This window comes from Eriocheir sinensis, chromosome 66 (assembly GCF_024679095.1).
Source record: "Eriocheir sinensis breed Jianghai 21 chromosome 66, ASM2467909v1, whole genome shotgun sequence".
In the NCBI taxonomy this organism is placed as follows: Eukaryota; Metazoa; Arthropoda; class Malacostraca; order Decapoda; family Varunidae; genus Eriocheir; species Eriocheir sinensis.
In genome coordinates, this window is record NC_066574.1 from 6,647,515 (window position 1) to 6,662,738 (window position 15,224).

Consider the following 15,224-nt stretch of genomic DNA (forward strand, 5'->3'; position numbering starts at 1 on the left):
GGCAGGAGAAACTGAAGGAGTTGCTATAGGACCCATGATTATTTACTGACTGGAATGGGCCGGGGAGAAACTCAAGGTGGCGCAGAACCCGAGTTGTTGGATGAGAGTTCTGCGCGCCTGTACCTCGTCAACACCTGCTGTATGTCCTCCTGAGCCATGATGCAGTTTTCAGGGTTTAGTTTTTTTAACTGAGCTGCGATGTGTCTTCCAAATGTTTCACACTCATCATCGACTAGTTTAGGATTATTGATGGCTTTATTTAGCTCTTTAAGCTCCTTTAAGGCTGCTACTATTTCACTGATTGGTTTGCTAGATCCTTCTTGCTGCATAGACACAACTGGATTTGAATTCCCATTAATGTCTGCAGGTAGAGGGGAGTGCGCAGAAAGGGTAGAATCACTTTCTGTATCGTTTTGAATGCCACAGTCTTTCCATTCTGGTGCCTTAGCTGCTTTATCCTGCAAGCCACTAAGTATCATGGCATGGTTCTTCTGTTCTGGTGCATTAGCTGTTTTATCCTGCAAGGTATAAAGTAGGATGGCATGTTTCTTCTGCTCTGGTGCCTCAGCTGCCTTATGCTGCAAGGCTTGTAATATGATGCCATGGTTCTTCTGCTCTGGTGCCTCAGCTGCTTTATCCTGCAAAGCATTAAAGATGAGATATAGTTCCAATGTACACTATAAACTAACAATGATGTAATTAATATACAGCTACACACTCTTTATGGGCACCTACGTCTTAAGAGGCATGGAAACACAGAGAGTGGTTTTAGAGGTAAATGGAACTTTCCTGAATGTTATGGAGCAGTGGATGGCAAGCACATTGAAATTCAAACCTCTCCTAATATCAGCAGCACCTTCTACAATTACTAGGAAAGCAACAGCATTAATTAGATGGCCTAGGTATATTGATATTGGATGTAATGGATCTCTATCTGATGGAGTTTTTTCCAAGTGTTCTCGGTTTCAGAGGCTACAAAACAACTTCCTTCCAAATGGAGGTATCACTGTAGGGGACGATTCTTTCCCGCTGAAATTTTTTTGATGAAGCCTTACTCAGGAATGAATTAAAACTAAGAAAAAGTCTTTAACTGTGGATCGTCTAGAGCCAGGCAAATTATGGAAAATGCTTTTGGGATTTTAGTCAGTAGACTCCAAATATTTAAAAGACCTGAGGTATATGGTGGGGATCAGGTGGCAAGATAGGATGTCCAGTGCAGATGTAGCTAACAGATGTGGAGTAGAGGACCTGGAAACAGTGGTCAGTAGGGAAAGACTCCAATGGCTTGGACATGTAAAGAGAGCAGGGGAGGATACAGTGCTGGGGTATTTGGAGAGATTAGAAGTAGAAGGAAGGAGACCAGTTGGTAGACCTAGAAAAACGTGGAGAAGGTGTATACAGGAAGACTTGGCATTGATGGGATTGGATGAGCATCAGGCATAAGACAGAGTAAAATGGAGGAGAGCCATAAAGCGTCCAACCGCCCAGGAAGTGTGAAAACTGACGTTAAACAAAATGATGATGATGAAAGACCCATTGCATGCAATGTTCATACCATAGATAAAGTAGTGCGTGCAGCACGTAGTGCTCTGCACAGCTGGTCGAGATGCAATGCAGATCACGAGTATTTACCACACGGTTGTGTAGGTGTAGATGATACTACCACAGGTGAAAGGATGCATGGAATTTGGAGATCACCAACTACAGGACTATGTAGTGTAGGGTTGTAAAGGGTGGGAAAGTTTCTGGAAAAGTAGAAACTTTCCAAGGAAAGTTTCCAGGAATTTTCAGGGCCCAGGAGCTTTGGGAATTTTTGAGAATTTTAATTTTTTTCTTATGTATTTGTATTAATAAACAAACCAATTTTGGTTAGTACAATAGAACCTCGTTAAGCCGGCATTCAAAACAATGGTACAGATCTGATCTGATCCTGAACTTGATCTCGATGTCATATATCATCATCGTCAAATAATACCAATATTATGTTAGCATATAATATAGCCCACCTCTTATTATAAATAATGTACTTACCAATTTTTTGAGAGACTTTCGTCTCTTTTGTCCGTGATCCATGAGGTCTTTCATTATTGGAAACCATTTCATTGCAGGCTTGTACACATCTCGTGTGCCAGCACCTGATTCTTCAGATTTTTTTACTTTATTCAGTTCTTGCTGTAATGTTACCCTTAAGCTTCTAATTTTCTGTTTGACATCATATATCCCAAAGTTATTCATTTCCATTTTCACACGTATGTCATTGAGAGCTCTCTGTCTTGCCTTCCTGACCTGGAATGTTCTACCATGCATGTTCCACAAACACTCATGCTCCTTATATAGCATCACAAACTTGTATGTGTCTTCCTCAGACCAATCTTCAGGCATTTCTGAAAGTAAAAAACATAACAAGTTAGCAAAAAATAAGAAATGTGTGCTCTTCTTCTCAATACCTGTCCTGCAACTGATGTCAGTAAGAAGAGGGGAGTTGATGACACAAAGAGCCTTTGACTCCACTCTGTCCTAAAGGGCTGTCTGTGTGTGGAGTCTCTACAAGAGATACAGACCCCATGTGAGGACCACAAGCCCCTTGTATATGGACATCTAGGAGGGGAAAAAAAAGTGGCGGAGACGAGTCTGAACGTCTAATTTCGAGGAGGCTGATTGCCCAAGAGATGAGATATGGAGTTTTCAGTTAAGATTCTGAGCTAAGGATAGGCCAGGAATGTTTAGTATAGAAACATATGTTGCAGGATTTGGCCCATTATTCCATACTTTCCTTTATTTTTATGTGAATGAGTGCACAAAAGCACTTACCATTCAGATCCACAGCCACAACATCCATCGGGTGAGGCACAGCCACAGCATCCATCGGGTGAGGCACAGCCACAGCATCCATCGGGTGAGGCACAGCCACAGCATCCATCGGGGGAGGCACTTCTTGTTGATCCTGTTCTTGTTGACCCTGGAAATAAACGTGTGTCCCAGCAGCTTCACGTGACTGGCACGTCGAGCAAGTTGATATCTGCAATACATTCAACATAATTAGTGAACATAAGGATAGGTAGGGTTACACTTCCTTTCCTAAAGAATTAAATTAATAGACATAACCACTAACAAGATGGAGGACAGATCAACAACTGAAGTGGTAAGGAAACCATGAGGACATAGGAATGATTTTGTAGTTCAAGCTGAAAGTTACTGTACTGTATTGGTGGGTGTTGATATTACTAATGGTAAATGCCTATTACCACATCCATGTCAAGAATATTATGTACTTGATCATGATAGTTAAGGAAGATAGATTAACCCCTTCAATACGGTGACGCCGATGTCAGTGTCACCATATAGAAAGGTTTAATCCAATTCTAAACCTCTTAATCCTCTTCCATTTCCTCTTAATTTTCTTCTAAACCTCTTAAGAGGAAATGGAAGAGGATTAAGAGGTTTAGAAGAGGATTAAGAGGTTCAGAAGAGGATTAATCCTTTTCCATTTCCTCTTAACCCTTTCTAATCTGTGACGCCGACATCTGCATCACGTATGGAAAGGGTTAATATTGTTGATTATTTTTAGTGAACTTTTTTTATATAACTTAAGTCTTCACTTTTAAATTATTAGATTGCAATAATATATTAACTAAGTTCAATGGTATGGCTTTCAGTTGTTTGAAGAAATTGTTTACTTACATAGCCCGTAATATCCTCCGTCATGTTAGACCAATAGTATTTGGCAGAAATCATTTTCCTTGTGTTGACAATACCCCTATGTTTCCCATCTGTCACATGGTGAAGTTGCATGACCTCATTCACTTGTTCCACTGTAGTAAGAACCTCCACCCAACAATCCCTCTTTCGATAATATAACTTCCCATCTGTAACAGAAGAGGAACTTCAGGAAACATGAACAAAAACTTGTTTCAAAAAAATATTTACACCATGAACTTTAGTGTATGGTTTCAGGTGTTTCTTTATAGTGTGACGGATTCGATTTTAAGATAATTAAGGAAGTGCACTCCATGCATCAAAAATGAAATATCACCTCAATTGTATAGTTTTAACCAAACCAACCCTAACTTAGCCTGACCTGACACCTGGCCTAACCTACCCTGACCAGTCACCTGTTGCCCAAATAAAATACAAAGAAATAAATCCCCATCTCTTTTAGTACCAGTTTGCTTGAGTATGCTGCCAACATAACTAGTACAGTAAAACGTGGTGTTACGTGCCATTACCCTGATGAACCTAACGAACATGAAACGTTTTTATCCTGATCATCTCTGATTGCAAACTGTCTTTACACCCCAACAAATATTGGGATACAGTTTGCTATCAGGGATATCTGAGGTTAAAAAGCTAATGCCATGTTCACTGAGGAAAAAAAACAGTTTAGCACAGCTTGGAGCACCTTATGGGTAACATTGGGGTACCCTGGGTAAAAAGATGTGCCTCAAAAGGGTAGCCATTATGCAGCACCAATGCAGCCCCAACAACTCCTGTGCAATAGTTGTCATGTCGACCTTCCTGAAGACTTATCAGTTGCTCACAATAATAATCATTTTACATGAAATGCATCAGGCCTTGAAAAATCTATTCTTTTGCACACACAAAACCTCTCAAGATCCATATTTTCCCTGCTTTTATTTTCTGGAAAAGACGCCTGGCTAGGTAACTGTCGGTGCACACAAGTGTATTATTCCATTATTGATAAGGAAACCATGAATTTTTTTGTCCATTTCATTCACTGCGTTTCCTTGACGGTGTGTAAAACGCTTACCTATCACCCTGAAGCTTAACATTTGTCTCCTCAGGTTTCTCTTCTGATTGATCGTCATGCCCAGCGGGTACTCGCCGTGCAGCAGTGACCAGGCGATGGTGTCCATCTCAGCCCGGAACTTTGCCAATCGTAAGCGTAGCTGGCCTTGTAACTTTGCTGCCATCTCGCCGGACAGCCGCGGACGCCCTGTCTGTTTACACGACGGGCTGTGTTAGTAAACATTGGCTCTTGCTCTTGCTGTACAGGTGACCCGTTGGAGAGTCAGGCCTTCGTATCGGCACACCCTGTAAAAATGAATGCTAGCTGCTATGTACCGTCGGCTGCTATGTACCGGCTCCTATGTACCACTGCTTTGGCTTATATGTACCATTGTTGGGCTGCTATGTACCGGCTCCTATGTACCACTGCTTTGGCTTATATGTACCAAACAAGGCTGTTATGTACCAGATACCTAGTAGGAAGATAACATATTGATTATAAGCAAAAAATAACAACACATGATATAAAAGTAATGAAACTTCATTAAAAGATAACACAAAAGCATAAACATATTAAAACTGCATACAATAATACTATTTGCTGTGAAATTGCTGTACCACATAAGCGGTGGAAGCACTTGTTGCATCCGTCACAGATAAGGGCTTCCTGTCAAGGGCAAACACACAATCCACATCCTGACCAAAGGAAAAGTGCTGATGCCATGGTAGTATAAAAAGGATAACTGAAGTTAGGAAGCAAATACTGAGCAAGTTCACTGGAGTTTCGAAGCAAACAGTGAGTAGATCCACTGGAGTTCCCAAGTTGCCCTTTTCGAAGCAAATAATGAGCAGAGCTCTATTTGCTCTATTCTCTATTTCCGTGGCGAGCAAATAAACATTATTATTAATTATATTAATAATGTTACATAGCTATAATCATGGTACATAGCAGCCATGGATGGTACATAGCAGCCAGGGATGGTACATAGCAGCCGGTGGTACATAGCAGCCAACGGTACATAGAGGCCTGTTACGGTAAAAATAAAACAACACAAGCAGTATCCATTACATATCTTCCAATTCCCTATTTCTTGCACACCACATCTTTATCAGAAAACCCTTCATGGCTTCTATAATCCTATCATTTGCTTCACTCAGTCCCAGCAGCAGCAGCATCCATTCTCTCTCTGTCCTTGCAATCCTCCCATTCACATCCCAGCCCATCTCACTCAGTGCCACCCTCATCATCTCCGTCCTTTCTCTCCGGTACCTCCCGCACACCACATGCACGACAGTTTCATCCACACCCCTGTCACACATCTGACACACTTTGCTGCGAGACTCAGACCACCTGTAATTTCTTGCATTCACATTCATACACTGCGCTCGAGCTTGGAAGAGAAGATCACCACCCAGGCTTCCATCATACCAGCTGACACACTGCGGGGCTTCCTTTTCCCTGTACCACTCCAAAGTCCGGGCCAGTCCGTGATAGAGAGAGCACCGACATGAGCTGCTGGGCGCCATTTTTGTCCCTTACCTGGATTTCTTACCTGGGTGGAGACACGCCCCATCCAAAAACTGTGCGATGTCTCCAACCAAAACTCCAGCTGATGATTTTCATTAAGATGGTCAGATGGTTGGCTAATATGACATAACAAGACGGCACGGAGTTGGTATTATAAGACTATCGCTTCTCACATTAACAATTTCTAGAGGTTAAAGAGGGGGTCAGTCGAGTTCTAATGAGTGTTTCCTTAGTAAGCTTTTTGCATAGGGCACTGCAAGGCTAGTGTGCAGTCATTCCCACCGCAGTGCCTACATGCATTTTCTGGAGTTACTTGAGCATGTGTACCAAAGTGTCCTTAGTCATTGCATTCCGAGCATATTTGTATGTCTGATCCTTGGGGCACTTGTTAGTTGGGTGCATTTTACTTGGGGAGTGTACTATTCTTCCTTTAATGTTATCAATGGTGTTCACAGTGAATTCCTTGATCCTGTAAATCTTGGGGAGTGTACTGTTCTTTTAATGTTATCAATGGTGTTCACAGTGAACTCCTTGATCCTCTAAATCTTGGGGAGTGTACTGTTCTTCCTTTAATGTTATCAATGGTGTTCACAGTGAATTCCTTGATCCTCTAAATCTTGGGGAGTGTACTGTTCTTCCTTTAATGTTATCAATGGTGTTCACAGTGAATTTCTTGATCCTGTAAATCTAGCAGTGGGATATTCTTTCATGAATCTACAGCATCAGTTTCAGGTTTCAGTTGCTGCAATTTCTAAGCTAATCCCTGAAGTATGTGACAATTTACAAGTTTCAAGAACATATGACTGTAAGGAAAATTAAATAAGTTTTTAACTGTTACACTCATCCTTATAATTGATGGTATATATACTATATTTTACCATCATGTTTATATGTTACAAAATAGTTTTGCACTCTAGCACAGAAAAATAACTACATACTTTCATGGAAACATATGTATACAAATTTACTGCAAAGCTTATTCTTACTGCTAAAAAATCCTGTTCTCGTGCATAAAAAAATATATATATATATAATTTCATTGAAATTAGTAAATACATGTTGCTTTCACAATTTATACAAGTAATGAAATTTAACAAATAATTACAGAATTACTTTTACTTTTAATCATCACCAAACTCACCGAAACTTCCAGTGGCAGTAGACATGGTCATGAATCTTGTGAATTTTCAGTGTTTGGATATGGAAGAGGTGTTGAATAAGAGTGACAAAGTGATGGGCAGGAGAAACTGAAGGAGTTGCTATAGGACCCATGATTATTTACTGACTGGAATGGGCCGGGGAGAAACTCAAGGTGGCGCAGAACCCGAGTTATTGGATGAGAGTTCTGCGCGCCTGTACTTCATCAACACCTGCTGTATGTCCTCCTGAGCCATGATGCAGTTTTCAGGGTTTAGTTTTTTTAACTGAGCTACAATGTGTCTTCCAAATGTTTCACACACATCATCGACTAGTTTAGGATTATTGGTGGCTTTATTTAGCTCTTTAAGCTCCTTTAAGGCTGCTGCTATTTCACTGATTAGTTTGCTAGATCCTTCTTGCTGCAAAGATGTCCCATGAATGTCTGCAGGTAGAGGGGAGTGCGCAGAAAGGGTAGACTCACTTTCTGTATCGCTCTGAATGCTATGGTTCATCTGCTCTGGTGCTGCAGCTGGTTTAACCTGCAAAACACGAAATATGATGCCATGGTCTTTATGCTCTGTTCCCTTAGTTGCTTTATCCTGCAAGGCTTGTAATATGATGCTATGGTTCTTCCGCTCTGGTGAATGATCTCCTTTATCTTGCGAGGAACGAAATTTGACGCCATGGTCTTTATGCTCTAGTGCCTTGATTGCTTTATCCTGCAAGGCTTGTAATCTAATGCCATGGTCTTTATGCCCTGGTGCCTTGGTTGCTTTATCCTGCAGGGCTTGTAATCTAATGCCATGGTCTTTATGCCCTGGTGCCTTGGTTGCTTTATCCTGCAGGGCTTGTAATCTGATGCCATGGTCTGTATGCTCTGGTGCCTTGGTTGCTTTATCCTGCAGGGCTTGTAATCTGATGCCATGGTCTTTATGCCCTGGTGCCTTGGTTGCTTTATCCTGCAGGGCTTGTAATCTGATGCCATGGTCTGTATGCCCTGGTGCCTTGGTTGCTTTATCCTGCAGGGCTTGTAATCTGATGCCATGGTCTTTATGCCCTGGTGCCTTGGTTGCTTTATCCTGCAGGGCTTGTAATCTAATGCCATGGTCTTTATGCTCTGGTGCCTTGGTTGCTTTATCCTGCAGGGCTTGTAATCTGATGCCATGGTCTGTATGCCCTGGTGCCATGGTTACTTTATCCTGCAGGGCTTGTAAGATGATGCCATGGTCTTTATGCCCTGGTGCCTTGGTTGCTTTATCCTGCAGGGCTTGTAATCTGATGCCATGGTCTTTATGCCCTGGTGCCTTGGTTGCTTTATCCTGCAGGGCTTGTAATCTGATGCCATGGTTCTTCTGTTCTGGTGCCGTAGCTGCTTTATTCTGCAAGGTACAAAATAGGACAGCATGTTTCTTCTGCTCAGGTGACGTAGCTGCTTTATCCTGCAAGGTACAAAACAGGACGGCATGTTTCTTCTGCTCAGGTGCCTCAGCTGCCTTATGCTGCAAGGCTTGTAATATGATGCCATGGTTCTTCTGCTCTGGTGCCTCAGCTGCTTTATCCTGCAAAGCATTAAAGATGAGATATAGTTCCAATGTACACTATAAACCAACAGTGATGTAATTAATATACAGCTACACACTCTTTATGGGCACCTACGTCTTAAGAGGCATGGAAAGACAGAGTGGTTTTAGAGGTAAATGGAACTTTCCTGAATGTTATGGAGCAGTGGATGGCAAGCACATTGAAATTCAAACCTCTCCTAATATCAGCAGCACCTTCTACAATTACTAGGAAAGCAACAGCATTATTTAGATGGCCTAGGTATGTTGATATTAGATGTAATGGATCTGTATCTGATGGAGTTTTTTCCAAGTATTCTCGGTTTCAAAGGCTACAAAACAGCTTCCTTCCAAATGGAGGTATCACTGAAGTAGCTATGATTCGTCCAAGACAGGAACATGTAGCAGTAATATGGTCCCCCACATAAAAAGAAGCACATACGCAAGATCAAAAGAATCCAGAAAACAGCCACCAAGATGGTCCCGAGCTTGGCAGACTTAACGAACCAAGAAAGATTGGAAAAGTTGGGGCTACCATCCCCAAAAGAAAGAAGAGAGAGAGGTGATATGATTGCAGGTTTCAAGGTGATGAAGGGAATAGATAAAATCGATGGAAAGGATCCGTTTGTATGGGATGGGAGAGCAACTAGAGGACACCAAAGGAAGCTGAGAAAGACAAGATGCTTGAAAGATGTAAAGAAATACAGCTTCCCCAGTAGATGCATCGACCAATGGAACAGCCTAGACAAAGATATCGTTCAAGACAGAAAAAAAAAAAAAAAAAAAAAAAAAAAAAAAGCAAAGTTTAACCAACTTAGATTCCGAGACAGAACCACATGAGCGTAGCTCACTTCCTGTACATCACAACTAGGTAAATACATAAACATCTTAAACACACACACATGTACATTAAACATATATACCTACATACATACACACACATGAACATACTCCCATGCATCATGGCCCCTCCGGTTGAAGCAGACGACACCCACAGCCCAGTTCCCACTTGGTTAGCTTACACACACACACACACACACACACACACACACATCAGCTGATATATAAGGAGCATGCACCCAAGAGAGCTGCCAGTAATGTATGATAACTGGTGTTACTGCAACTTTCTTCAATGACCACACAAACTTGCAGAGGAGGAAAACCAAGAACTACGTCCAAGATCAACAAAAACAAAAACAGCGGTGCTCCCCTGGCACCCAACGCCACGAGGCCTCAAGGAGTCAAGGTTGTTAGTAGTAGTTATATTTTCCGCCAAAACTGTCATACTGGCAGTTGTAAAGTCGATCAGTCATAAGTTGCATAGGTAGGTCATAAGTTGATGACCACCTGAATCGCAAAACGATGATCTCATTGCTTTTTCATCATCAAATAATACCAATATTATGTTAGCATGTAATATAGCTTACCTTATATTATAAATAAATGTACTTACCAATTTTTTGAGAGACTTTCGTCTCTTTTGTCCGTGATCCATGAGGTCTTTCATTATTGGAAACCATTTCATTGCAGGCTTGTACACATCTCGTGTGCCAGCACCTGATTCTTCAGATTTTTTTACTTTATTCAGTTCTTGCTGTAATGTTACCCTTAAGCTTCTAATTTTCTGTTTGACATCATATATCCCAAAGTTATTCATTTCCATTTTCACACGTATGTCATTGAGAGCTTTCTGTCTTGCATTCCTGTTCTTGAACATTTTACTATGCATGTTCCACAAACACTCATGCTCCTTATACAGCATCACAAGCTTGTATGTGTCTTCCTCAGACCAATCTTCAGGCATTTCTGAAAGTAAAAAACATAAGTTAGCAAAAAATAACAAATGTGTGCTCTTCTCAATACCTGTCCTGCAGCTAATGTCAGTAAGAAGAGGGGAGTTGATGACACAGAGACTTTGACTCCACTCTGTCCTAAAGGGCTGTGTGTGTGTGGAGCCTCCACAAGAGATACAGACTCCATATGAGGGCCACAAGCCCCTTGTATATGGACAACATCTGGGAGGGGAAAAAAAGTGGTGGAGATGAGTCTGAACACCTACGTTAATCTCAAGGAAGCTGATTGCCCCAAAGAGATAAGATATGGAGTTTCCTGTTAAGATTCTGAGTTAACCCCCTGACTGCAAATTTCCTACAAGAAGACATCACCAAGTTACAGGAATCGAACAAAAAGTGGCTGCTACAATTTGAAGAAAAATGTAATGTCATGCACCTTGGGAGGGGAAATCCAGCATGGGGATACTCCACTATCCACCACAGAGGCAGAGAAAGACCTGGGAGTATACGTTACCAGGCTACTAGTGAAGGCAAAATCCATGCCAATTGCACCAGACGGGTTAAGGATAGGCTGGGAATGTTTAGTGTAAAAACATTTCAAACATTTTGAGATTTATTTATCACCGAACTTTTTTCAAGGTACGTGATTTATTTGGTATATGGTCAATTTTTAGGTTAGCCCTTTTATAAGCTAATGCTTTTGGGGCACAGCTGAGTGTTGTCAAAGAAAAAGGGATAAGTGTTTGAAATAGTGTGTTGAGTTGACAGGTGGAGAAATCAACTTTTTTTAGCATTGAAGGAAACCAAGTTCCTCTGCCCCAGTTGGAAATGAGAGCAGGGTCAGAGTTTAAGCACTGTATTACCCAACCTTGAGTCCTGTAATACCTGTTGGGAAGGTCTCCTGTTAAAAGAAGTTGAATAATGTAGAGAAGAGTCACTGGCATAGGGGTAGACAGAACAGTTGTGGAAGGATCATTGATGACCAGTAGAGTGGGAGATAGAACAGAGCCCTGCAGAACACCATTGTTGTGAGGTTTAGGGGAAGAACAATGACCACTATCACAGCAGAGATAGATCAACCTGAAAGAAAATGGAGACAGAAGTACAGAGAGTGGGACAGAATCCATACGAGGATACTTCAGAAAGCAAAGATTTGGGCTGTCAAAACCAGGTTCAGACCAAGTCTTGGTCTTGGTCATCTGGCATGGGCTACATTGCTGAGTGATGTAAAGGCAGACATAATGGCATCCCCCAAACAAAACAAAAAAAATTACTCTAGAAAATTGGCTTAAAGTCAAATTGATGTAAGTCAAAATGATGTAAAGCAGGGTGTGCCTGTAATTTTGTATATATATCAACCATTGGAAAAGTTAATCGGATTTGGATTGGGCTAGGCAAACCATGGGTATAATAAAGCAACACAGGTCAAAATTTGTATGCAATAGCCAGGGATTGAGCCCCACAAAGAGTGAGATGGGAAAGCCACTCCCTTACCCAGTTGGTTGAAAAGGTAACCCCCTCGCAGAGTGAGTTTGTGGGAGACTTAATTACCCATCAGGCGGGTCAGGCACTACACATAATGTTGCAGGATTTGGCCCATTATTCCTTAATTTCCTTTATTTTTATGTGAATGAGTGCACAAAAGCACTTACCATTCAGATCCACAGCCACAACATCCATCGGGTGAGGCACAGCCACAGCATCCATCGGGTGAGGCACGGCCACAGCATCCATCGGGTGAGGCACAGCCACAGCATCCATCGGGTGAGGCACAGCCACAGCATCCATCAGGTGAGGCACAGCCACAGCATCCATCGGGTGAGGCACAGCCACAGCATCCATCGGGTGAGGCACAGCCACAGCATCCATCGGGTGAGGCACAGCCACAGCATCCATCGGGTGAGGCACAGCCACAGCATCCATCGGGTGAGGCAGCGCCACAGCATCCATCGGTGAGGTGAGCACAGCCACAGCATCCATTGGGTGAGGCACGGCCACAGCATCCATCGGGTGAGGCAGCCACAGAATCCATCGGTTGAGGCACAGCCACAGCATCCATCGGGTGAGGCACCACAGCATCCATCGGGTGAGGCACAGCCACAGCATCCATCGGGTGAGGCACAGCCACAGCATCCATCGGGTGAGGCACAGCCACAGCATCCATCGGGTGAGGCACAGCCACAGCATCCATCGGGTGAGGCACAGCCACAGCATCCATCGGGTGAGGCACAGCCACAGCATCCATCGGGGGAGGCACTTCTTGTTGATCCTGTTCTTGTTGACCCTGGAAATAAACGTGTGTCCCAGCAGCTTCACGTGACTGGCACGTCGAGCAAGTTGATATCTGCAATACATTCAACATAATTAGTGAACATAAGGATAGGTAGGGTTACACTTCCTTTCCTAAAGAATTAAATTAATAGACATAACCACTAACAAGATGGAGGACAGATCAACAACTGAAGTGGTAAGGAAACCATGAGGACATAGGAATGATTTTGTAGTTCAAGCTGAAAGTTACTGTACTGTATTGGTGGGTGTTGATATTACTAATGGTAAATGCCTATTACCACATCCATGTCAAGAATATTATGTACTTGATCATGATAGTTAAGGAAGATAGATTAATATAGTTGATCAATTTTTGTGAACTTTTTTTTATATAATTTAAGTCTTCCCTTTTACATTATTAGATTGCAATAATATATTAACTAAGTTCAATGGTATGGCTTTAAGTTGTTTGAAGAAATTGTTTACTTACATAGTAATCGACATCCTGTCCCATGTGAGCCCAAAAGTATTTGGCAGAAACTGATTTCTTAGTGTTGACGATACCTCTGTGTTTCCCATCCATCACATGGTGAAGTTGCATGACCTCATTCACTTGTTCCACTGTAGTAAGAACCTCCACCCAACGATCCTTCTTTCGATGATACAGCTTCCCATCTGTAACAGAAGAAAGACTTCAGGGAACAAGAACAAAAACTTGTTTCAAAAAAATATTTACACCATGGTTTCAGGTGTTTCTTTATAGTGTGACGGATTCGATTTTAAGGTAATTATGGAAGTGCACTCCATGCATCAAAAATGAAATGTCACCTCCATTGTATAGTTTATGGAAAATATGTCACACAGACATAATATGGAGGAACAACTAATTTGGCATTATAAAAGTATATTGGTACTAATATATTTGCACCTTTATATTCATGCTCATGTAAATCTACTTTGTCACTGGAAGAAAGAAAACTATTGCAGATATTAGGCACTTTGGGATTATTGCACTTAAAACTTTGTACCATGAAAAATCTTGTGTAACTATTATCACACAAAACTATTTGTACCATGAAAAATCTTGTGTTACTATTATCACACAAAACTATTTGTACCATGAAAAATCTTGTGTAACTATTATCACACAAAACTATTTGTACCATGAAAAATCTTGTGTTACTATTATCACAAAACTATTTGTACCATGAAAAATCTTGTGTTACTATTATCACACAAAACTATTTGTACCATGAAAAATCTTGTGTTACTATTATCACAACTCTTTATGTGAGAACTACCGTATTTCTAATGAGATCCTTGTTTCTTTTCTTTATTAACACTATTCACATTTATACTGCAACACGAAACCTCAAGATCCATATTTTCCCAATTTTTATTTTTTGGGAGAAGACGCCTGACTAGATAACGGACAGTACACACGAATGTAGAATTCTATTACTGATAAGGAAACCATGAAAAACTTTGTCGAAGTAAAACGCTTACCTACAATCCTGTATAGTGTCTTTTGTCTCCTCAGAGTTCTCTTCTGATTGCTTGTCATGTTCAGCGGGTACTCGCGGTGCAGCAAGGACCAGGCGATGGTGTCCATCTCAGCCCGGAACTTTGCCATTCGTAAGTATTGCTTGCTTTGAAACTTTGCTGCCATCTCGCCGGACAGCCGCGGACGGCCCTGCGCTGCTCTGTTTACACGACGGGCTGTGTTTGTAAACACGGGCGCGCAGGCCAGCAGGCAGGGGACCGTGAGTGAGTATAATAATAGACTTACAAATAATACTAATGAAATCCATAAACATTGAACTGGTATAAAACTGGATTCACATATGATCTAAATAGATCCTGTTGCCCGCCTCCATATTCATCTGTGTTGTGTTTGTGGTTTGGAAGAGCGTGTTTATCAATGTCACTCCTTATTTTGAAAACTTCCATCAAGTCGCTTCTCTTCTATGGATATATCTTCAAGCTTGGGAATGTTAAATCTTCTCAGCCGCTCTTCATAGGGGTGGTTTTTTAAGTGATGTGATAATCTTGGTGCCTCTTAATTCTTGAACTTTTTTTTTATTCTGTTGATGTTCATTTTAGTTTGGCGACTCCACACTTGCCTAGCGTATTCTAGGTGGGGACTATGTATGTCCTGGTTGTCCTGTAAACACTGGCAAAACTTTC

General features: G+C 41.6%; 1 protein-coding gene and 1 long non-coding RNA gene across 9 annotated transcripts in view; one reads left to right on the forward strand and one right to left on the reverse strand.

Moving 5' to 3' along the window:
- LOC126987773 (uncharacterized) overlaps nucleotides 1-4,941 on the forward strand; it is a 208,469-nt gene extending 203,528 nt beyond the window's left edge. For all 3 annotated transcript variants that reach the window (XR_007741148.1, XR_007741149.1, XR_007741147.1), the window contains one exon: nucleotides 4,803-4,941. This is a non-coding gene — a long non-coding RNA (uncharacterized LOC126987773). The remainder of the gene's footprint in view (nucleotides 1-4,802) is intronic.
- The window catches only part of LOC126987771 (uncharacterized), a 14,128-nt gene extending 1,508 nt beyond the window's left edge, over nucleotides 1-12,620 (reverse strand). Inside the window, exons 1-5 of one of the 6 annotated variants that reach the window (XM_050845081.1) lie at nucleotides 4,769-4,931; nucleotides 3,682-3,866; nucleotides 2,812-3,019; nucleotides 2,032-2,384; nucleotides 1-638 (exon numbers count right to left, since the gene is read on the reverse strand). The exon at nucleotides 1-638 is cut by the window's left edge and continues 1,491 nt beyond it. In XM_050845081.1, the coding sequence (XP_050701038.1) occupies nucleotides 72-638; nucleotides 2,032-2,384; nucleotides 2,812-3,019; nucleotides 3,682-3,866; nucleotides 4,769-4,931 (1,476 nt within the window). In that variant the 3' untranslated portion in view covers nucleotides 1-71. Of the gene's footprint in view, nucleotides 639-2,031; nucleotides 2,385-2,811; nucleotides 3,020-3,681; nucleotides 3,867-4,768; nucleotides 4,932-7,086; nucleotides 8,974-10,426; nucleotides 10,780-12,418 lie in introns of those variants that run through there. The other 5 variants (XM_050845080.1, XM_050845084.1, XM_050845082.1 and 2 more) reach the window with 5 other exon arrangements.
- Nucleotides 12,621-15,224: the final 2,604 nt, after the last annotated feature.